Source organism: Trachypithecus francoisi, unplaced genomic scaffold (assembly GCF_009764315.1).
Source record: "Trachypithecus francoisi isolate TF-2019V2 unplaced genomic scaffold, Tfra_2.0 Lachesis_group5, whole genome shotgun sequence".
Lineage (NCBI taxonomy): Eukaryota > Metazoa > Chordata > Mammalia > Primates > Cercopithecidae > Trachypithecus > Trachypithecus francoisi.
The window spans coordinates 32,927,385-32,950,739 of NW_022681470.1; the positions used below are offsets into that span (position 1 = coordinate 32,927,385).

The following is a 23,355-nucleotide window of genomic DNA, read 5'->3' on the forward strand; positions in this document are numbered from 1 at the left end:
GTTTACAGCATCATCTACCATACTTAAAATAAACAAATTCTGACCAATTCCATCCCTCTGCATCCCAGGAAGCTTAGTCCTCTCCATTTGCAAATTTAATTCATCTCAACAAGTACTCCTGATTGACTGGGTGCTCAATTCATCAGAGAGCCAAAAATTTTAAGACTCAACCTCTTTGCCAACTTTGTTATCCAAAACCATTTATTTGACCTTCCACCTTCTTCCCCCGTTATTCCCTAAACTCCCTTCACTTCCTCCTCAGTAACACTTATCTACCTCTTTATTATCCCCACCCTGCCTTGCTACTCCAACATTCCTTTACTCCACCAACCTGCAAACGCTCGAATCCCTCTGCAGACACCCCCAAAGGACCAGTATCCCAGGCTCTCCAACAAGCCACCCCCCGCCCCCGAGCCTAAGCGGCAGAAACTCATAATTTAGGGACAAGGAGGGAGTTGCTCTTCAAACCCACCATACGAAGTCGTTGCTTTTGTCCTCGTAGGAGTTGATGAGCCCGTTGCAGAGAGGGGCGAGAAGAGGTCGCTTCCTGCTGCCGCTGCCTAGGCTGGAGCTGCTGCCTCCTACGCCGGCGCTGGGCCTGGCCACGCAGCTGTGCCGGGACAGGCCCGTGGACACCGCCCCGCCGCCGCTGCCCGACACGGCGGGCGCCACCAACACAGGCCGCACTGGGCCCCCGAGGCCGCCTGAGCCGGCGGGCTGGGCCGCCCCGCCGGACACCAGCGCTGCCGCCGAAGCCGCCACGGAAGGCGGCGACGGGGAAGAGGATAAAGACGAGGAGGCGGAAGTCACCGAGGAGGCCGCCGAGGAGCCGGGGCTAGTCCCAGCGGAGCCCGACCCGGCCTGGCGGCTACCAGACATCGTGACTCCCTCCCCTCCGGCCGGACGCTCGGAGGAGAGGGACCGCGACCTCGACCCTCCGCCGCCTCCCCTCCCCTCCGCCTCAGTGCATCCTGAGGACGCCCGACGAGCCGGGAGGTGGGGCTGAGGAACAATAAAGTTGCGTTTTTTTTTAAGGCAACACACAACAGCGTCCGACGGGAGGGGGCGGAGAAAACTAAAAAAGCGGAGTAGAAGACACTACCGCTGTCGAGGTCGCCGCCGCAGCTGTCGCGGCAGCAGCCAACCCCGACGCGCCGTGGCCGGCCGTGCGCGCGCGCAAGAGCGGCGGAAGAGGCGGGCGCGGCAGGGGATACAACTGGGGACGCAGCCGGGCTACGCTCAGACACAAATGCCGCGCTCTCGGGGACTTGGGTCCCTGGCAAAGGGAGTCTCTCTGTCCCAAGCCGTTTTCGCTCCAGAAAACGTGCCAGAGAGCAGACCGTCCTAATGCAGTAAAAGAGTTGAGGAGAGTGGAATGATTGGTAGAGGTGGTGGGGTGGTTTGAAAGACGGGAATGTAGGGGGCGGAACCCTCAAAATGCGACTGCGCACGCGCGCGCCGGGCGCGAACGCTCACAGGTTCCCAGGGTATCCGCCCCAAGCGGAGAATATCGGCGCAAGCGCGGAGTCATCGTGTTACGCATGCGTGCGAACGCACCCTGTTCCGGAACCGGAAGAAGAAGCTGTCTCTTGCCTCATGATGGGTAGGCAGGTGCTTCCGAACCGCGGAATGAAGGTTCTCGTAAGCTGGAGACCCACGGAAAGAACCTAGAAGCTCCGAGAGGTTGCAAACAGCACTGCATTGAACCAACGCCTCCTGCTCTACTGATGGTGATTCCACAGCTTTGTGAGGAATAAGTTAAGATGAAGTCAGTGAAATTTTCTGCAAATTGCAAACATTGTACCAAGTGTTACCAATTTTATTAGTAGACCACGACCTCACTCCGGTATTTTGAAAAGCTGTTTGCCAAATTGAACATAATAATGGTAAAACAGATTTTGCCCAGTCAGACCCAGCTCAGTCAGAACCTAGGTTTATTGTGGATCTGATATAATTCTAGCACAAAACAAGGAAACGTAGCATTTAATACCACCAGAAAATACACAATTTCTGGTAGTCTTTTTTAGAATATTGAAAATTGATTGTAGGCGGGGACAGTGGCTCATGCCTGTCATGGCAGCACTTTGGGAGCCTAGGGGGTCGAATCACCTGAGCCTGGACGTGAGGATCAGGCAGAACCTGAGGTTAGAGACCAGCTTGGGCAACACAGCGAAACCCCGTCTCTACAAAAAGTACAAATAATTAGCTGGGCATGGTGGCAGCAGGCCTGTTGTCCCAGCTCCTCGGGAGGCCGATGTGGGAGGATTGCTTGAGCTGGGCAGGTTGAGGCTGTAGGGAGTGGAGATCGCACCACTGCACTCCAGCCTGTGAGACAGAGACCCTGTCTCAAAAAAATAGATAGATAGATACTCATTTGCTACATTCTAAGAGGTGGAAGTTAGAAACAACTGTGTGATTTTTATCCTTTTCAATTCTATCATTTTATTATTTTTATATATTTATTGGGGAGTAAAGTATTGTGAAAATACTCATGACTTAGTAAACTATGTGCGTATTCAAGTAGGTAAAGGGAGACAAAGGTTTTTGAATTTTTTTTTTAATGAGAATTACGTAATTGTTTTTAAATCATTATCCTTGGCTGCAAAAATCAGTAACAAGGTGACACCAGTCGGAGACTGGATAGGAAGTTGCCGGGCAGATGTTTTCGCAGAAGTATTTTTTGTGTAAGATTGTGGCTTTTGGCCAGGCGCGGTGGCCGATGCCCATAATCCCAACATTTTGGGAGACCAAGACCAGTGGATCACCTGAGGTCAGGAGCTCAAGAGCAGCCTGGCCAACATGGTGAAACCCCGTCCCTACTAAAAATACAAAAATCAACCGGGTGTGGTGGGCACCTGTAATCCCAGCTACTCGGAAGGCTGAGGCAGGAGAATCGCTTGAACCTGGGACGCGGAAGTTGCAGTGAGCCAAGATCGTGCCACTGCACTCCAGCCTGGGCAACAGAGCAAGACTCTGTCTCAAAAAAAAAAAAAAGATTGTGGCTTTTGCAGTTTTTTTGTGATAGTTTTTGTCATCAGGTGTGCAAGCATGAGACCCCTTCTCTTCATGACCTCTGAATCTATTTTTTGGGATTTAAAAAAATCTATTAGTGACTTCCCCCCCACCTTTTGTTTAAAAGATGGGGCTGGGATGCAGTGACTATTCACAGGGAAGAACAAACAGAAATGACTCCAAACATAACTTCTGGTATAACAATAACTTAATGACAGGATTGGAGGTGTCCAGCAGATGGTTTAGTTTTGAGTGTTTTGAATGAGTGTGGGATGAAAAAAACTCAAAGAATGGGGGGAGAAAAACTCCAGGAGTAGGCAATGGTTGAAAACACAGGGTTAAGGCAAAGGAGAAAGTTCAGCACATGAGAGACATATTTGGAAGTTACTAAGGGCATAGTATAGTATGCCCTTAGTAACATATCATCAAATAGTTATTATGGACCTATTATTTGCTAAACATATTGCTACCCCCATGATTCTCAAACATTGGTACCCACAAGAATCACCTAGAGAGCTTGTTAAAAACCAGATTTCTGAGCTCCACCTTATGAATGTGCATTTGTACCAGCACCCAGGTGAATCTGAGGCAAGTGACTAACACTTTGAAAACACTGTGATCAGCCGCATGCGGTGGCTCATGCCTGTAATCCCAGTACTTTGAGAGGCTGAGGTAGGTGGTCACTTGAGGTTAGGAGTCTGAGACCAGCCTGCCCAGCATGGGACAACCCCGACTCTACTAAAAAAATACAAAAATTAGCCGGAAGTGGTGGCATGCTCCTGTAGTCCCAGCTACTTGGGAGGCTGAAGTAGGAGAATTGCTTGAACCCAAGAAACCCAGGAGGCAGAGGCTGCAGTGAGCCGAGATCACGCCACTGCACCCCAACCTGGGCAATAGTGAAACTCAGTCTCAAAAAGAAAGAAAAGGAAAAAAACACAACACTGTCCTGTAATTGATGATGTAGGGAATGTGAAAGAGTTTCCTTCCAGGCTCGGCGCAGTGGCTCACGTCTGTAATCCCAGCCCTTTGGGAGGCAGAGGTGGATGGATCACTTGAGGTCAGGAGTTCTAGAACAGCCTGGCCAACATGGTAAAACCCCATCTCTACTAAAAATATAAAAAATTAGCCAGGCGTGGTGGTGTACACCTGCAATCCCAGCTACTTGGGAGGCTGAGACAGGAGAATGGCTTGAACCCAGGAGGTGGAGGTTGCAGTGAGCCGAGATCCTGCCATTGCACTCCAGCCTGGGCGACAGAGCTAGTTTCCTTCCAAGTTGCTTATTCTGAGGACTGCTGTGATTTGAATGTATCCCCCAAAACTCATGTTGCAATGTAATTGCCATTGTAACAGTGTTGAGAGTTGAGACCTTCAAGAGGTGATTAGATTATGAGGAGTACTGTTAGTTATTGCAGGAGAGTGGGTTTCTAATAACTGGATAAATTTGGCTCCCATCTTGCCTCTCTGTCTGTCATGCTGTCTTGGGCCTTTCACCATGAGGTGCCCCTCCCCATATGCGGGCACTGTGCTCTTGGACTTCCCAGGCTCCAGAACTGTGAGAAATAAATTTATTTTCTTTATAAATTACCCAGTCTGTTGTATTCTGTTATAGCAGCAGAAAATGGGCTGAGACAGAAAGTAGTATGACCCCAACTGAGAAGTCTCCTGGGGGAAAAAAAAATCATCAGTGCTTAGTATTACCTCTTTGCAATGTATTTTTTATAAAATCTAAATTCACAAAAGGAAGCTGAGAGTATATGATGCAATAGAATTTCCTTTTTGTACCAGATGAATGTACTGGCTGAATACATAAATGTAATGACTGAAAGTACACAGTCCTTATTAATTTCTACTGGCAAGATCTTCTGGGAAAGCAGAAGAGAAAAAGAGGAAGCATGGCGAAACACACACAACACACAAGAAGGAAGACAACTTAGGAGAAGTAACAAATAGGAGAAGAAAACAAGAAAAAACGGAAGTAAATGTAAAATGAAAACAAAACCCACATAGTTAAAAGAATACCATCATGTTAAATATAAACCACAAAAATGACCAGAGAAAATCCAGTCTTCTAGCAAAAACACTGATACTGTCTAATGGAGTTAAGATGGAATGGAATTACCAAGCGGATTGAACTTTCCAGGCATTATTTCTGAGGTGTCTTATCCAAATGTATTTTAGGAAGATAAGGCGGCTGGTTTCCGTCTGCAGCTAGCTCTGCCCTTTGTAACAGGTTCCTGACTCACCTGCAGGGTTTACTACCTGCTTGCCCAGATTGCTGTCTAACCAAATATCTGAGTAAACAGTAGTTCCCTGTTAAGTTTTGTTATTAAGTTAATGTGGTTTTCCTGGTAAATCAGTGATGTCAAATAAACTGAAGGTGATATTAAAAAGCTAAACTAGGCCTGGCACAGTGGCTCACACCTGTAATGCCAACACTTTGGGAGGCCGAGGTGGGTGGATCATGAGGTCAGGAGTTCAAGACCATCCTGACCAACATAGTGAAACTCTGTCTCTACTAAAATTACAAAAATTAGCCAGGAATGGTGGTGCACACCTGTAGTCCTAGCTACTCGGGAGGCTGAGGCAGGAGAATCCCTTGAACCCAGGAGGCAGAAGTAGTGGTGAGCTGAGATTGTACCACTGCATTGCATCCTGGGCAACAGAGCGAGACTCCATCTCAAAAAAAAAAAAAGCTAACCAGAGGGCCAGGCGCAGTGGCTCATGTCTGTAATAACAGCACTTTGGGAGGCTGAGGTGGGAGGACTGCTTGAGGTCAGGAGTTCAAGATCAGCCTGGGCAACATAGCGAGACCCCATCTCTATTAAAAAAAAAAAAGTTAAAAATTAGCTGAGTGTGGTGATGCATGACTTTAGTCCTGGCTTCTCAGGAGTTGAAATGAGAGAATTACTTGAGCCCAGGAATTGAAGGCTATAGTGAGCTGTGATCACACCACTACACTCAGGTGTGGATGACAGAAAATTAAAAAAAAAAAAGCCCAAGATTAGGAAAACCAACATTGATTGGAAAAGTATTTGATAGGTTTATATATGGTGAATGAATACATATTTTATGAAGGTACGGGAAGGTTTAGATCCACATATAGATCATAAGCCGAAACAAAATTAGGGCTAATGAATTCTATAAGAACACATCAATTGGTGTCATTATGAGGTGGTATCAAAGGGCAGAAGGGGAAAAAAACACCTCACATTGAAACATAGCAGATAATGTTACAAGTCTTTTGCTCCATAGATATGACCACCTGTGTTTGTAATGTAGTATAAAGTGATCTGGAAAAGTGGATATAGTTGGAATCAAGAAATGTTTAAAACAGTACATTGTCCATTGTAATTTGCATCAAGACTCCTTCCTAGATGGTGAGTGATATTTTTCTGCCTAATGCCTTGAGTAGTGAGTAAATAATAGCACTTCTAATACCCACTCCTATCACTCCTGAAGTTATTTTTATACTATGTAATATGAACTTAATATAAGTTCATAATCAAGACAGAAAAAAGTCATGAAATGATGAGATATAATATCAGTACTATGTGGAAAAGGAGGAAAGGGTCCAGTGTTTCTGAGGCCCAAAGAGGTTCTGAACTAACTTGAGTTCACAGCAGGAGTCCTATACTGTTACACGTTGAGGATCTGTTATCTGAAATGCTTGGGACCAGAAGTGTTTGAGATTTTTCTGGATTTTTGAAAATTTACATTACACGTACCAGCTGAGCATCCCAAATCCAAACATCTGAAATCCAAAATGCTCCAATAAGCATTTCCTTTAAGTGTCATGTCAGTGCTCAAAAATGTTGGATGTTCTGATTTGTTAAGCCCAACCTAGAGTAATTTATGGGTGTGATTATGTACGGTAATGCTAAAAAGATTGAGTGTTCTTTACAAAAGCAACTTGGAAGTTTCATGATAAGAAATTCAACTGGTGGCAAAGAGAAATGATGTATACAAGTTTGGTTTAGGGACAAATCATGGTTATCGGAGAGAAGGAATGAGCTTGAATGTGATTAATAGTTCTCAGATGGCCTTCCATCCCAATCCCCTTGGACTCATGCCCAAGTTCTCAGGAGAGAAGCCTGCAAAAAAAGAATTACACCATTGAATTATGTAAGAAACAGAATGCTAAAGTACCACTAAATTTTGAACTTGTATAAACAACCCTGAAGAATGGATGGCATTTGGATACAATAACTTTGATTAGATGTATATAGCAACCTTGGAGAAAAGTTAGTTTTCGGGGCATATTTTTAACCTTTGAGGGTGATGTGAAGTAAAGCAAGCTTTGCTCTGACAATGACTCCTCTTATTCTCTGAATCAGTGTGGTAATTCTTATTTTCGTAATTTGCTTTATTCGGGTACAGCAGGTATGTCTTTTATCACACTGTAAGTCATCCCTCACACAGAGACCTGAGCATCTACCATTAAACCAGTTCATCAACTATATTTGCATTTATCACTTTGTTGTGAGATAGTAGAAACTGGTATTTCACCTTCAGTTTGGAAAAAAATAGGTCGAAGCAATAAAGCTGATGGCCAAAATCTTGGCGCTCCACCCCAAGTTCAACAACTGAGGGTTGCCTTGCTGAATCTGGGTCATCTCTGTTTCACATCACTCTAAATGATTCAAGAGCACATCTTGGTTTTCAATCCGTTGAACCACTGTCACAAGTAAAAATTGATTTTTATGCACCATTCCTCATTCTTTCTTTGCTGTATACCACTCTCAAACAGTTGGTTTGTACCAAGATGTAACTAGATCTTGATAATACTTCTGAAGAAATTATAAGCTGAATTCAATATTGGCATCCTCTGCAGTATCAGCCACAGTGTATTACCTTTTGTTGTTGCCATAACAAATTAGTACACATTTAAGATAAACCTCAGGAGTAACCAAATCTGCTGATAACTTGAAATTGGACTACTAACCTTGAGAACTGTGGGAAAATAAATTTCTGGTGTTTAAACCACCTAGTCTGTGATATGTTGTTATGGTAGCCTAGCAAATTAATACAGGTATCCAAGAGCCATTTTTAACAATAGCTGTTAACCTTTGAAGAGAGATTTTATTCAACAAAACTCTAAAATTACATGTCCGTTTGTTTTACTAATGTAAAAGGTATCTTTCTCAGAAAGACACACACAGAACTTGGTGGGACTTTCTTGAGAACAATATTAAGTCACAGTTTATTTCCATTTTTTCCTCATGAGAAGAAAATGCATAATCAATTAATGTCATGGTGAGAATTATGGAGAATTTGACTAAATGTCCTCAAATAATCAGTAAGAAAAAGATGGACATATTTATCAACATTAAGAACAATAAAAATTAAACCCCCACATGTCAAAGACAAAGGCCAGCATAAAATGTTAAACCAAGCCAGGTGTAGTGGTGCACATCTTTAGTCCCAGGTACTCAAGAGACTGAGGCAGGGAGATCCCTTGAGTCCAGGAGTTCGAGTCCAACCTGGGCAGCATAGCATAGTGGGACCCTGTCTCAGAAAAAAAAAAAAAGCAAATGATAAACTGTGTGTAAAATGTTGCAGTAAATAAGAAAGACAAACCCTAGGCTCTGTATAGTGCACATTGATTGTGTTTTGACTCCCATCATCCATTTGCCTAACTTCTGGTAATATTTGAGGATATGTGCTCTTTCTTATTTTTCTGTCCATGTGGTTCTCAACAGAGCCCAAAACTCCAGGAAGTGTAGCATGTAATCCAGGTTTAAACCAGTGAATTCACAATGCCTTCCTCAGAGATTGGTTCAAGGATGGGCAAATGAAGAAAGAGGAGCTTGTGTTTTGTTTTTGATTTTTTTGTTGTTGTTGTTGCTTTTCTAATTGGATCTGAAGCATAAGAGATCTTCAGATTGGGATTGAAACTGTTTCCACCATCTTGGTACCATCTTGGTACCATCTTGCTACCATGTGGAACCCATGAATGAGATCAACAGAGGAAAGCAGAGTTAAGAAGTGGAGATGGCTGGATGCAGTGGCTCACATCTGTAACCCCAGCCCTTTGGGAAGCCAAGGTAGGCGGATCACCTGAGGTCAGGAGTTCAAGACCAGCCTTGCCAACATGGTGAAACCCCATCTCTACTAAAAATACAAAAATTAGCTGGGCCCCATCTCTATTAAAAATACAAAAAATAGCCAGTAAATAGTAAAAAAAATTAGTCCCAGCTACTTGGGAGGCTGAGGCAGGAGGATTGCTTGAACCCAGGAGGTGGAGGTTGCAGTGAGCCAAGACTGCCACTGCACTCCAGCCTGGGCAACAGAGTGGGACTCTGTCTCAAACGAAAGAGAGAGAGAGAGAAGGAAGGAAGGAAAGAAAGAGAGAGAAAGAGAGAGGGAGGGAGGGAGGGAAATGAAATTCTGACCACATCATTTCAGCCTTAAATCCAGCCATGTCTGATCTTAGCGCTATCCCAAAATATAAAGTTACATAGGCAATAAATTCCTTAACTGCTGTCCTTAACACTTACTATTGTAATTGTCAGTATCTTTCAGTTAGACTCAGATTCTTGATTTTGATGACTATGTCTTTACTAGTTTATTCCCAGCATCCGGTAAAAGTGCCTAGTATATAAAGGGAAGGGTTATTGTATTTTTACTGAATAGATTTGAATTAATATACTCTCATGTTTTACAAGTGCCTTAAAAACTAATCCAACTTTCTGTGTAATTTTGACTTTTCTTTACAACATTATGAAGATATTTTTTAGTCTAGGGTGAATGCGTGACTCACTAAGAACTCACTAGTATTCTCTTAATATCATGACTCCATATTTTTAGTGGGTGACACCATTTGATGCACTTCCAAACACCCCCATAGCAACTGATGTTTCAAAAATATACTCAAAAGACATATTTTCATCTGTGTCAGATCACATACTATATATCATCTTGGATCAGAAGCCCCAGTAACAATCTGCTATGGAGATCCTTGTTTGCCTTCTTCTTACTTAGGAGTCAGCACAGTCTCCAGATTGATGTTTGTTCATTCTTTTATTCTTTCATGTATTCAGTCAATATATCCTTAATCTATTACTGCATAACAAACATTCATAAGCTTAGAGGCTTAAACAACATTCACTTATTTAGTTCATGAGTCCACACTTTGGCAATTTCTCCTGAGCTCAGATGGGAAATCCTTTAGGTCTCACTGGGACTCCCTTCTGTGTCTGTAATCTGCTGCTGGATTGGCTGGAGGCTAATGGGTCTGCAGGGACCTCAGCTGCAACAGCAGCGATCTGCTCCATGTGGTGTCTCATCATTTTATCTTGACTATTAACTTAATCATAAAACCTGAAACCCTTAGGTTTGGGATATCACAGGGTAGGCAATAGCAAGATAAATTATTAGGGAGACTGTGGAATAAAAGTCAAATCCAGACTTAATAAGGAGAGACGTTATTCAAAAGAATGATTGCTGTCGGGGGAGAAAATTGTAGTGGGAAAAATGCTTTGACCACAGGTCTACAAGTGACTTGAGATTTAGGCAAAAAGAGTTTGTCTTTTATAAGGAGTAAACAAAGCTAGAAAGAACCAGGTGTGGGGAAGTGAGGCAAATGGGTGATGTGATCAGATAGATCAGAGACTATTTTTAATTGGAGGCCAGTTTATTCTCAGGAGGAGCTGTATGCTCTTTCAGGATAATGGTGGGGCAAAATTTAGGGGTCTGGAGGAAGGAGAGAGCTCAACCAAAATTTTGTTAAGGGGCATTTTGTTCCAATTGATCAAAATTTTCTTCTTTCTGTACAGAGGCTAGTGTTGCCTCATGGTCTGTATGTCCTGGTTGTCAGAAAACATTATTCAGAGTGTTACAGCCCTTTTAGAATTTGTCTAGCAAGTTTAGAAAATGATTCAAGGAGACTGACACTTAGACAATGCTCAGAAATCAGAAGGTATGGCTGGCTTGGCTTTTATGCTGAAACTTTTACTATAGGCTTGGGAATTATGACAGCTGGAGTCTGAATAGATGCCTATCAGTTTTTCCAAGGCTTCCTTTCAAATACAAGGAATTTGTTAACATTACTTACTTTTTACCTGAAGCCACACTTTCCACTTTTTTTTTTAATGTTCAGTTTTTAGGGGTTTCTTTTTTGTCTTTTTAAGACAGAGTCTTGCTATGTTGCTCAGGCTAGAGTGCAGTACAGTGCCTATTCACAGATGCAATCATAGTGCAACACATACAGCTTTGAACTCCTGCACTCAAGCATCCTCCTGCCTTAGCCTCCCCAGTAGCTGAAACTATAGGCATGCACCACTCGGCCTGGCTGTTTCTGCTTCTAAAAAACTTTTCTTGAAAGCAAAGTGTCCAAAAACTTGTTCACCTTCTGGTTTCAGCTCTGAAGTGTAAAGAGCTTGGAAGGCATCACTCTTTACAAGAAGTAAAAAGCTATTTTGGCAGTCTACTACATTCAACAAATACAGTTGACCCTTGAACAACACTGGTTTCAGCTGCAAGGGTCCACTTGTACATGGATTGTTTTCAACCAAACGTGTTTGGAAAATACATTATTCACCAGATACGAAACCCAGGTACATAAGGGTTGAATTTTCCTATGTGTGAACTCTGTAGGGTGGACTGCAGGACTTGAGCGTTTGTAGATTTTGGTATATGCTTGGCTTCGGGAACCAGTCCCCCTGTGATATGGATAGGCTTTGTGTCCATACCCAAATCTTATCTTGAACTGTAATCCCCAGGTGCTGAGGAAGGGTCCTGGTGGGAGGTGATTGGTCATGGGGATGGTTTCCCCCATGCTGTTCTTGTGATACTGAGGGAGTTCTCAAGAGATCTGATGGTTTTATAAGCTGCAGTTTCCCCTGGGCTTCTTTCTCTCTCTTGCCGCCTTGTGAAGAAGGTGCCTGCTTCCCCTTCCAACATGATTCTTAAGTTTCCTGAGGTCTCCCCAGCCATGCTGAACTGTTAGTCAATTAAACCTCTTTTGTTTATAAATTACACAGTCTAAGGTAGTATCTTTACAGCAATGTGAAAATGGACTAATACATCCCAAGAATACCATGGAGCAATTATGTATTTATGTAACGACTATATAACAATTCTGTATGCCCTGCACTATCTCATGTCCTGGGGATGAATAGTAAAGATAATTGTTTTCATCCTCAAGAAGAGTTCATTCTAGTTGGAGAAACAAACACGATATATATTTATAGGAGCTCTTTAAATATTAGGGAAATTGGCTCTTTGTGAATTGCAAATAGTTTTTCCTGCTCTATAGAGAGCATTCTTGTTACTGATGTTAATGCAAATGCTTCTATAGTTTTTTCTTTAAACTGTCTATATGCCTTTTGTTGTAGGTTTCAAATTAAAGCTGTTTGTTTGTTTCCAAGCTGTAGGATTTTCTATCAAGAATAAGAGGTGTATATTGCCAATGGCTGTTTTGCTTATAATTTATCATATTTTTTAATCTGTTGATTTAGTCAATTACATCTTTTTTCTCCTAAAATAAACTCCACCTGGTCATCATAATAATTTTTTAAGTGTACTACTCATTCACTTTTCTTATATTTTAAGGTATTTATGTCTGTGTTTACAAGTGAGGTTGGTTACACCTTTCCATTCTTATGCTGTTTCTGTCTGGTTTGGATATCAAGCTTATATTAGCCTTAAAATGAGTTGAGTAACTTTCCTTTCCTCCGCTCTTCTCTGAAAGTTTATGTAGGAAAGATATCATCTGCTTTTGATACTTTGGAAGAGCTATTCGGTTTCTTTCTTTCTCCAGTTATTTTGGTATTTAATGTATTCTTTCTAGCAAATAATTTATTGTATCTAAATTTTAAAATGTATTGACATCAACTTGCCTTTTCTTTCTTTCTTTTTTTTTTTTTTTTTTGAGACACAGTCTTGCTCTGTTACCCAGATTGGAGTGCAGTGGCACAATTGCTGCTCACTGCAACCTCTGCCTCTTGGGTTCAAGTGATTCTCGTGTCTCAGCCTCCCAAGTAGCTGGGACTACAGGTGTGCAGCACCACACCCAGATAATTTTTGTATTTTTAGTAAACAGAGGGTTTCACCCTGTTGACCGGGCTGGCCTCAAGTTTTCCACCTGCCTTCGCCTCCCAAAGAGCTGAGATTACAGGTGTGAGCCACCACCCCTGGCCTGCTTATGGTTTTTAAAACCTCTACTGATTGATTCTATATTTTATGCTGTTTTCTCTTCCACTTCGCATATATGATTTTATTATTTGTTTATTCTTCCTTCTTTTTTCCCTTGATTGGTCTTGCTATATATTTATATGTTTAATTAGATGCCATTTCCTATTAGCCGTAAGTGTGGTAGTGGGGTTTTTCTCTTACATTTTTAAATAAAGAATTAACATTTACATGGTTTGGGTTTATTCTGTTATTCTTCTGAAACTGTCACTTAGCTTGTTTATTTTCATTCTTTTGTTTGTTTTTTATTTTCTTTTCAGAAGAAAAGAAAATAGGATCTCACTCTGTCACTCAAGTTTCAGTGCAGTGGTGGGATCACAGCTCACTGCAGGCTAAACCTCCTGGGCCCAAACAGTCATCCCGCCTCAGCCTCCAGAGTAGCTAGAATGATCAGAGACATTTGAACCAGAGCAACTCCATCTTGAATAGGGGCTTAGTACAATAAGGCTAAGTCCTATTGAACTGCATTCCCAAGAGGTTAAGGCATTCTTAGTCACAGGATGAGACAGAATGTCAGAACAAGATACAGGCCATAAACGACTTTGCTGATAAAACAGGTTGCAGTAAGGAAGCCTGCCCAAACTCACTAAAACCAAGATGGCAACAAGAGTGACCTTTGATCATTCTCATGGTTAATTACACGCTAGCTATAATGCATTAGCATGCTAAGAGACACTCCCACAGTGCCACGACAAATGCCCTGGCAATGTCAGAAAGTTACCCTAGATGGTCTAAAAGGGGGAGGAACCCTAAGTTCTGGGCATTGCCTACACCTTTCCCAGAAAACTCATGAATAATCTGCCCTTTGTTTAGTATATGATCAAGAAATAACCACAAAAATGGGCAACCAGCAGTTCATGCCACTGTTCTGCCTACAGAGTAGCCATTCTTTTATTCCTTTGATTTATGTATTTATTTATTTTATTTTATTTTGAGACAGAGTTTCATTCTGTTGCCCAGGCTGGAGTGCAATGGTGTGATCTTGGCTCATGGCAACCTCTGCCTCCCAGGTTCAAGCAAATCTCCTGCCTCAGCCTCCCATGTAGCTGGGATTACAGGCATGTGCCATCACACCTGGCTAATTTTTGTATTTTTGGTAGAGATGGGGTTTTACCGTGTTGGTCAGGCTGGTCTTGAACTCCTGACCTTAGGTAATCCACCTGCCTTGGCCTCCCAAAGCGTTTTGTTTGTTTTGTTTTAACATAAGAAAAGCACAGATATATTGAAATGGAGTACACTCTACAGAGTCGGACAGACTCAAGCAAGCAGATCAAGAGCCTATTTCTTTACTTTCTTATAAACTTGCTTTCACTTTATGAACTCACTCTGAATTCCTTCTTGCATGAGATCCAAGAACCCTCTCTGGGGGTTTAGATCAGGATGCCTTTCTGATAACAGAACTACAGGCACATGCCACTACGCCTGGCTAGTTTTTGGTGTGTTTTCTGTAGAGACAGGGTTTTGCCACATTATCCAAGCTGGTCTCAAACTCCTGAGCTCAAGTGGTCCATCCACCTCCAATTTTTTAATCTATGAATTCTTCTTTGTTCTTAATTTTCTACATTTGTTTTTCTGTGAATTTAATCCTGGTCAGTATGCTCTTGCAATTTGTGGATGCACATTTTTTTTTTAATTCAGCTATTCTTTAAATTACACTCCTTAGTCATTGCCCCAATTCTTCTAGAATTCCTCTATGTATTCTCTATTTCTCATGAGTGCCTTTTTCAGATGTTTCGTTTCTTTATTTTTCTAAGCCATATTTCAGACTTTTGCAGTTTACTAATTCTTAGATTTTATTTAGTATAGCACCTATTATTTCTGTTGTGTTTTAATCACAGTGGCTATATTTTACATTTCCAGATTTTTAAATAATTTGTTTTTTTTAATCTTCCTACTCTTGGATTGATATCCACCTTTTTCTTGTTATTTCATTATTTCCTTGTTCTTGGATTTTGTATATTATTTCTTTCCTTTATTCCTTGAAGATTTTAAGCATTCTCATATCATACTTATTTTAAGAAAATTATTTTGTTATTCATTTCTAGATAGAATTTTTTGGTATTAGAGCTGATTACCTATTTTATGATGAATTTATTTTTACTAATTTAAAACTGGTTTGTAAGTACTTTTTAAAAAAGGTTTCATTGAGTAAAATTTGACATACAATAAACTACCCATATTTAGTGTTTAGTGAGTTTTAACATGTATATACCTGAAAAACCATTGCCACAATCAAGATAGTGGACATACCTATCACCTACAGAAATATCCTTGTAAGTGCAGCTTGAGGAGCAGGCTTTTCTGCTTTGTGTTTGTCTTGCTTTACTTATCCCCATGTTTACGTTCTTATATTTTGCAGATTTCTTGTGACTTTTATCCAGTTTACCCAGGTCCCCAATTTGAAAAGAGTCTCACATTAACCAATAGATAAGACTCATATCCTGCCAGGAGAACAATGGTTTACCTCATTTCTCCTAATCCAAGAAGCTACCAGATGTTAACTATAAGCCCTGGACATAGGCCGAAACCCTTTTACATCTAAGTGTATAAGAAGCAAGCCTCTTGTTAATACTCAGTTTTACACTGCAAGCCTGACTTTGGTGCCTGCCACTAGTTCAATAAAACTCCACTTGCCCCACAGAAATTGTACTCTTGTAATCTGTGTGGTTTCTGATTCTATAACCCAGATCTGTAGCTTCAGATAGGCATCTGTTCAAGTCATCTGTTCAAGTCAAGGAAATGCTTTTCTTATGTTTTAGCTGAGCTAAGTCCTTTACATTCGTATGCACTTTTTCATTGCCATGTGTTTGCAAGGATGGCAAAAGGAGATTCGCCATTTGAATCTTGCAGCTCACAGGCTCATTCTTGACCAAAAGATCTGCAGACAGTTCTTAATCACTGGGTAGAGTAGTTTGAGTGTCAGAGTAATTGGATACTCTTTCTCCCTACAGTTCAGTTCTCCTATATTCATACCCTTTCAAACTGAAACTTGTACGTAAAGAATTCACTATTGGCTGGGTACAGTGGCTTATGCCTGTAATTCCAGCACTTTGAGAGGCCAAGGCTAGAGGATCACTTGAGCTCAGGAATTCAAGAGCAGCCTGGGCAACATAGTGAGACCTCGTCTCTACAAAAAATTTAAAGATTAGCCAGGCATGGTGGCACGTGCCTATAATCCCGGCTACTCAGGAAGCTGAGGTAGCCAGGATTGCTTGAGCCCAGGAGTTTGAGGCAGTAAGCTATGATTGTACCACTGCACTCCAGCCTGTGCAACAGAGTGAGACCCTGTCTCCTGTCAAAAAAAAAGAAAGAAAAAAAATTTCAGTCTTCAGTTTCCACAACCTTACTTCAGTTTTCAGAGTTCTGGGATCATGCTACCCTAGAGAAACTCTTCAGTGAATATCAAATGTGTAACAAGTATTACATTTTGTTTAGTTAGAATAAATCTCAGAAAGGCCTATCTTCGCGGGGTGGATGACCATAATTAAGCCAGGGAGGAGGGTTAACCCTCAATCTGGTAAAAAAATAAAAAATAAAAAGCCTTGCATATGAATGAAGATATAATTATTTCATATTTTCCAAAGGAAAATGGCAGGAAGGCCAGCTTATTTCAACTTACAGGAAGGTAACTAAAGAATTTTTTATTGTTAGGAGGGAATAATTTTAAAATGTGGATGTCCTGATTGCAGTAGGCAGAAGAAAGAATGAACTGAAATGTTCTATTAATATCAAAGGAACATGTGTGAGTGTCTGTGGTACTGCTATGCCAATGACGTGCAAATGACTACTAACTTGGAAAGTAAAGGATATTGTGTGAGTTAAGAATGTCAAATAAAGGCCAGGCACAGTAGCTCACACCTATAATCCCAGCACTTTGGGAGACAGAGGCAGGCCGATACCTGAGGTCAGGAGTTTGAGACCAGCCTGGCCAACATGGCAAAACCCTGTCTCTACCAAAAAATACAAAAATTACCCAGGCATAGTGGTGCACGCCTGTAATCCCAGCTACTTGGGAGGCTGAGGCAGGAGAATTGCTTGAACTCAGAAGGCAGAGGTTGCAGTGAGCCAAGATCACACCACTGCACTCCAGTCTAGATGACAGAGTGAGACCCTGTCTCAAAAAACAAACAAACAAAACCTCAAAACAGAAAAACGAAAGAAAAAGAATGTCAAATAAAAATTATAGAAGACCATTGTTTTGGACTAAGCTTCTATACTAGGCCCCAACAGATCAGACTAAAAATCAAAACAGAGTCACCCATGCTAAAGTTCAACATCACTACACCTCAATGAAGTTGCTATCTGACTTTCCAAAAAAATCAGGAGAGCAAGATAACAGCTAATTTCCTAAGTAGGCCAGTTTATATCTTTAATCAATATGATAATGACATTCTCTCTGCTTTTTTTTTTCCAAAAATATTGTTTTGTCACCCTGTCCTTGCCTTACAAGAAAAAGTGACTCCAAAAAGTAACTAAGCCGGACACTTGTGGCATGTGACTGTAGCTCCAGCTACTGGGGAGGCTGAGGCAGGATTGCTTAAGCTAAGAGTTTGAGCCTGTAGTGTGCTATGATCACAACTATGAGTAGCCACTGTACTCCAGCTTGGGCAACGTAGCAAGATTCTGTCTCTAGAGAAATAAAGGTAAATAACACATGTGTTCTTTACTTCTGCTTTCTTCAGCCCTTCTCTGTCTATAAAACCAACCTCTTCTGCTCAGTTCACTGGAAGACTTTCCAATGGAAATGAAATGTTGCCTGATTCTAGAATTACAAATAGAGCTAATTAAGATCTCTAAACTAAATTTGTTGTAATTTTGTCTTTGACAAGAACCATCCAGGCCTTGGTCCCAGTGCACTGAGAATACTGGGGCCCTATAGTTCTTGAGAGGACCTCAGGCTGCTGCCTTGCACCCACTTCACCAACCACTCAACTCCCAGAGCAAGGGTATCACTCAGAGAGAAGCTTGCTCTTGTCCCCAGCACCAATCAGAAATTTGGCCTGGGGAGAGAGGAAAGCCATAAAACAGATAGCTTCTAATCTCTTCCCAAGGAAATTGACTTCATTTGTAAAGCAGCTAGAGAAGTTCAAGGCTAAAAGCATAAACAGTGGAGGGGTTGTGAAAAACAATTAGAAAAGGATTGGGAATAAAACAGCCAGGAGGAGTCTTTTTGGGGTCAGAAAAATTACACTATCCTAAAAAACCATTACTTTACAGGAGCCACATTTGACTGCATTAGTTTGTGGAGTAATTTATGCCCCCCAGGATGTTGTTGAAAGCAATAGAGCAATCAGACAGCAATTAGTGGAATTTAACAGCTGGATGTGGTCAAAGAGAGAAAGCAAGCAACTGTCATCCCAGGGTCATGGTTGGGCATACCTAGAGCTGTACCTCCCTAAGGAGCAAGATCAGAGTTTTAACACTGTGTGTGCGTGTATGTGTGTATGTGTGTGTATGTCTGAGTGTGTTGCTGTGTGGGTGCACGTGCATGTATGTGTGGTGGGGGAGCACAGATTTCACTGAAATAATCCAAATAATCATTATACACACAAAAAATCAAATAATGACAAGTCCCAGAAAAGAAGGTGGGGCAGGATAACCATTGCTAAAATATATTATCTAAAATGTCTGTTTTCCAACAAAAAATTGTTAGAGTAGATAGCTAGGCTTTGTGGACATTAAGAGGACTGAAGAAAGCAGAAACAAGTAACAGATAGTGGATTGGCCTTTTCAAAGTTACTTTCTTTTTAGGGACGGGCTAGGCAGTCAGAACAAGAGAAAGATGGCTGATTGGTTAACATCAAGTTAATTGGGTAATTCTTTATTGTAGGATTAAAACAGGGAACTTCATTATCATGCCGATTAAAGATTAAAACTGGCCTGTTTGGGAAATTAGGCTATCTCTCTCTCTCCTGATATCTCTGATACCAACAAGAGCAGCTCCGTTTCAGTTCAGTGATCACTGACTTCATTGTGATTTTTTTACTCTACTTTGTTGGGGCCTAGTGAAGGAGTTTAGTCCAGAACAATAGCTTCCTGTAATTTTTGTTTAACAGTACTCATTAGCTCTATCCAATAAATTTTGATATATTTTTATCATTATGTAGATTCAAATATTTATTAATTTTTCTTATGATTTCTTCTTTGCTTAGTTACTAGAAGTTTGTTAATTTCCAAATATTTGAGGCTTTTAAAAATCTTCAATTGTTATTAATATCTAATTTAATTTTGGTTCTTAAAGAACATACTCTGGAAAATTTCAAACTTTTAGAATATATTGGGACTTGTTTTATGTTCCAGCATAAGGTCCATCTTGGCAAATGGTCTGTGTACACAAGAAAGAATGTGAATTCTGCAGTTGTTGGGTAAATTGTTTTATAAAGCTCAGTTAGGTTAGGGTGGTTGATAATTTTTTTAAGATCTTCTATATCCTTACTGATTTTTATCTAATTATTAAAAAGAAAATTAACATTCTCACTTCTTTTTATGTTTACTTTTGTTTATTTTTTTTAGATACAGTGTCTCACTCTGTCACCCAGACCAGAGTGCAGTGGCATGATCGTGACTCACTGCAGTCTCGCCCTTCTGGGCTCAAGGATCCTACTGCCTTAGACTCTCAAGTAGCTAGGACTACAGGCATGTGCCACCTGCCATATCTAGCTAATTTTTAAAATTTTGATTTTTGTAGAGATGGAGTCTTGCTATGTTACCCAGGCCGGTCTTGAACTCCTGGCCTCAAGCGATCTTCCCAATCAGTCTTCAAAGTGCTGGAATTACAGGAGTGAGCCACTGCGTCCAGCCAATATCTCTACTTTTGATTGTGAATTTGTCTACTTGTCTCTTTAGTTCAGTCAGCTTTTGCTTCATCAATTTTTTAGCTCAGTTATTAAGCTACCTACATTTTAGGATTTTAGTCTTCTTCATGGATTGATCCATTTATTAAAATATCTCCATCTTTATTTTTCTTGTCTTGAGGTCCGTTAAGCCTAATATTAATAAAACTTTCAGCTTTCTTTTGCGTACCATTTACATGATATATCTTTTTCATCTTTTTCTTTTTAACCTGTCTGTATCTTCTTACATTTAATGAAATTATTGATATGTTTAGACTGAAGTCTTTCATTTTTGTTACTTGTTTTCAATTTGCCAAATTCATTATTTTGGTTTTTTTCCCCCTTTTTCCTGACTTCTCTTGGCTAATAGAATGTTATTTTATCTGGAAGAAGAGGAATCAGAAAGAAAAGGAGTCAGGAATGGATCTTACTCAGAAGGCTGACTAGACACAGCCAGGTGGAAGAGCTCCCATTGCGGGACCAAGATGACTGGAATGCCCCTAACAGATCTTCAGAGGGAAGAAACCAGTAGTAGACAGAGAGAAGACACAGAAGCTGGGCTGAAGATAGTGAAAGCTGGGAATGTGGTACAGGGCTACTGCACACCAGTTTTTGTTCCTGGCCTACAATGGCTCTGGGGGATCAGGTGAGTTGAATTGGCAAGGAACAACCCACTGTTGCCATGGTCCTCTGGAACCCCTGTAGGAGAAGACCCCTTCACCATCATGGACATTTGAGTTGGCAGGAGAGCTGCTTAGAGAAGGGGTAGGGGCAGCAAGCCATTGATGTGAGTATACTGCAGGAGTGTCTGTAGTGGAGCATGGCCGGGGATGGCCATCCTAGGCTCGACTTGCTCCTGTAGAAGACTTTAGCCCTATGGGAACTGTCAGACATGATCTCTGCGGGGTGGTCTTCCCCATCAGGTGAGGCTGGTCTGACCTGAGCACCTCTTGGTCTGCTGACCTCTCTAGGAGGCCCAGCATTGGTAACACCTACTTGCAGAGCAGTCTCTAGTGCCCTGGGGGCCTACACCATTGCTTCTGTGCCTGGAAAACCATGCCTGACTGGCAGCTCCAGCTGGGCAGCCCCTATGGCCACAAACCAGCCCGCCTGCTCCCTCCCCATACTGCAGCGTCCCCCAGGCCCATGGAACTCCCCACATCACTTTGCTGGCAATGTCTGCAGAGGCAGATTTTGCTTTCCTTGACCATCAGTGCGCAGAAGTGCAGTCCATTCTCCCATCCCCACCAACCGCCATTGCAGACAGAGCCTTGGCAAGCACAGAATCAGCCAGCCCTTCCCCCACCAATGCCCACCCTTGTGCTAACACTATGAGAGAAGAGCAGATCCTCTGCAACATTGAGTGATCCCTCCTTTTTGCAGGGCACAGAGAAGGCAACCAGACCTGCATTTACCAGCATGTTGCCCCTGAGCTAACACCACCACCAGTGCAGCTGCACACACAGTTGCCAGCAGGTCCCCCAACACCTACCAACTCCCCCAGGTGCATTGCCTCTGCCACTGTGGTGATCACCTGCAGGAAAGCAGGCACCCTGGCACCCACTAGCACTCTGTTGCAGCTGCTGTACCTTGTCTCCTATGCCACCCATAGCACAGTGGATTCCTACCTCAAGGGCCAGAAAACAAAGTTGGGAACCAGTACAAGTCCCCCAGAATAGAGCATGCATTCCAGAAGTTGGAAACTGAGCATTGGCCTTCTACAATTTCGCAGAAATAAAACCAGTCAGCTGAATCTACCTTACACCACAATCAAACCCTCAATATTATCAAATAAGATAAAAGGAAAAAATATTCCAAAGTCAGCAACCTCAAAGATTGAAGGTAGATAGGCCCACAAAGATGAGAAAGAATCAGTGCAAGAACCCTGAAAACTCAAAAAGCAGGAGTGCCTTCTTTCCTCCAAACAACTGTATTGCTTCTCCAGCAAGGGTTCTGAACTGAGCTGAGATGGCTGAAATGACAGACAGAATTCAGAATATGGATAAGAACAAAGATCACTGAGTTACAGAAGTACACTGAAACCCAATCCAAGTGATATGGTTTGGATATGTGTCCCCACCCAAATCTCATGTCAAATTATAATCCCCAGTGTTGTAGGAGAGGCCTGGTGGGAGGTGACTGGATCACGGGGGTGGATTCCCCCATGCTGTTCTCATGATAGTGAGTTCTCATGAGATCTGGTTGATTAATAGTGTGTAATGTAGCACCTCCCTCTTCTCTCGTTTTCCTGCTCCAGCCACGTAAGATGTGCCTGCTTCCCCTTCACCTTCTGCTATGATGGGAGTTTCCTGAGGCCTCCCCAGCCATGCTTCCTGTACAGTCTGTGGAACCATGAGCCAATTAAACCTGTTTTCTTTATAAATTACCCAGTCTCAGATATGTCTTTTTTTTTTTCCTCCCCTAGCATTACTGCTGACTTATTACAAATCCCTAAGAGGAATTTATTTTTTTCTTTTCAACATCTTGTTCTACAGCTTCCTTGGCTCTTTTTGCCTTTATGCCAAAGAGCTGGGCAGTGGCACAGGCCGTGAGGAGACGAGCAAAGGCTTTGAAATTCTTCTCCTTCTCAGTGATGACTAGGGCTTTCTCCTTGTAGACATTCTGGATGGGCATGACCGGTCCTGTCAGCTGGATGGCCAATATCAGTTCTTCAACAGAACTGTCTCCCTTCTTGGGGTCCAAGGGCTTCCTGGAGAAGAGGATGAGTTTGGATTGGTACTCCTTCAGCCGCTGCACATTGCCCTGCAGAGACTCAGTGTACTTGTTCTGCCTCCTCCAGTCAATAGAGATGCCAGTGGTCTGGGCTACCTTCTTGTGAATGCCTGCCACCTTGAGTTCCTCCAAGCTGAAGTACGGCTGGTGCACACCTTGGTGTGATACTGTACAGTGTGGCACTACACAATGGGCCAGATGTGTCCTGACTTGGTGTATGGGGCAATGCGGCATGCTTTTCCTTGCTGGGCCTCGTGTCTGCGGATCTATGGGCCAGCTGGTTGAACCACTTGGCCACACATCACTGGCAGTCCTTGTGGAAGTGGGGCTTCGAGATCGTGCCATTACGGCTGGGCACCATGGCTGCCTATGGCCCACCTGTGCAGGAAAACAACTGATCAGAAGGCCGGTCTGAGGTATTTCTTTTTTAAAAAAATTATACTTTAAGTTCTGGGGTACATGTGCAGCACTTGCAGATTTGTTACATAGGTATACACGTGCCATGGTGGTTTGCTGCACCCATCAACCTACCATCTACATTATTTCTCCTAATGCCATCCCTTCCCTAGCGCCCCACCCCCCAATA

At 42.2% G+C, this 23,355-nt stretch overlaps 2 protein-coding genes, 1 non-coding gene and 1 pseudogene across 15 annotated transcripts in view; 2 read left to right on the forward strand and 2 right to left on the reverse strand.

Moving 5' to 3' along the window:
• Nucleotides 1-1,386, reverse strand: part of COP1 (COP1 E3 ubiquitin ligase) — a 267,302-nt gene extending 265,916 nt beyond the window's left edge. For 10 of the 13 annotated variants that reach the window (XM_033198878.1, XM_033198882.1, XM_033198877.1 and 7 more), the window contains exon 1: nt 473-1,386. In XM_033198878.1, coding sequence (XP_033054769.1) covers nt 473-879 — 407 coding nt within the window. In that variant the 5' untranslated portion in view covers nt 880-1,386. The remainder of the gene's footprint in view (nt 1-472) is intronic. The other 3 variants (XM_033198881.1, XM_033198880.1, XM_033198883.1) reach the window with 3 other exon arrangements.
• An 83-nt stretch (nt 1,387-1,469) lies between these two features.
• PAPPA2 (pappalysin 2) overlaps nt 1,470-23,355 on the forward strand; it is a 636,503-nt gene continuing 614,617 nt past the window's right edge. The window contains exon 1 of the mRNA XM_033198867.1: nt 1,470-1,768. The gene's annotated coding sequence lies outside the window, so the exon portion shown is untranslated. The remainder of the gene's footprint in view (nt 1,769-23,355) is intronic.
• LOC117077019 lies at nt 10,842-10,903 on the forward strand. The gene has a single exon (XR_004434615.1). It is a non-coding gene; the product is annotated as a U7 small nuclear RNA (small nuclear RNA).
• LOC117074051 lies at nt 22,488-23,130 on the reverse strand (annotated as a pseudogene).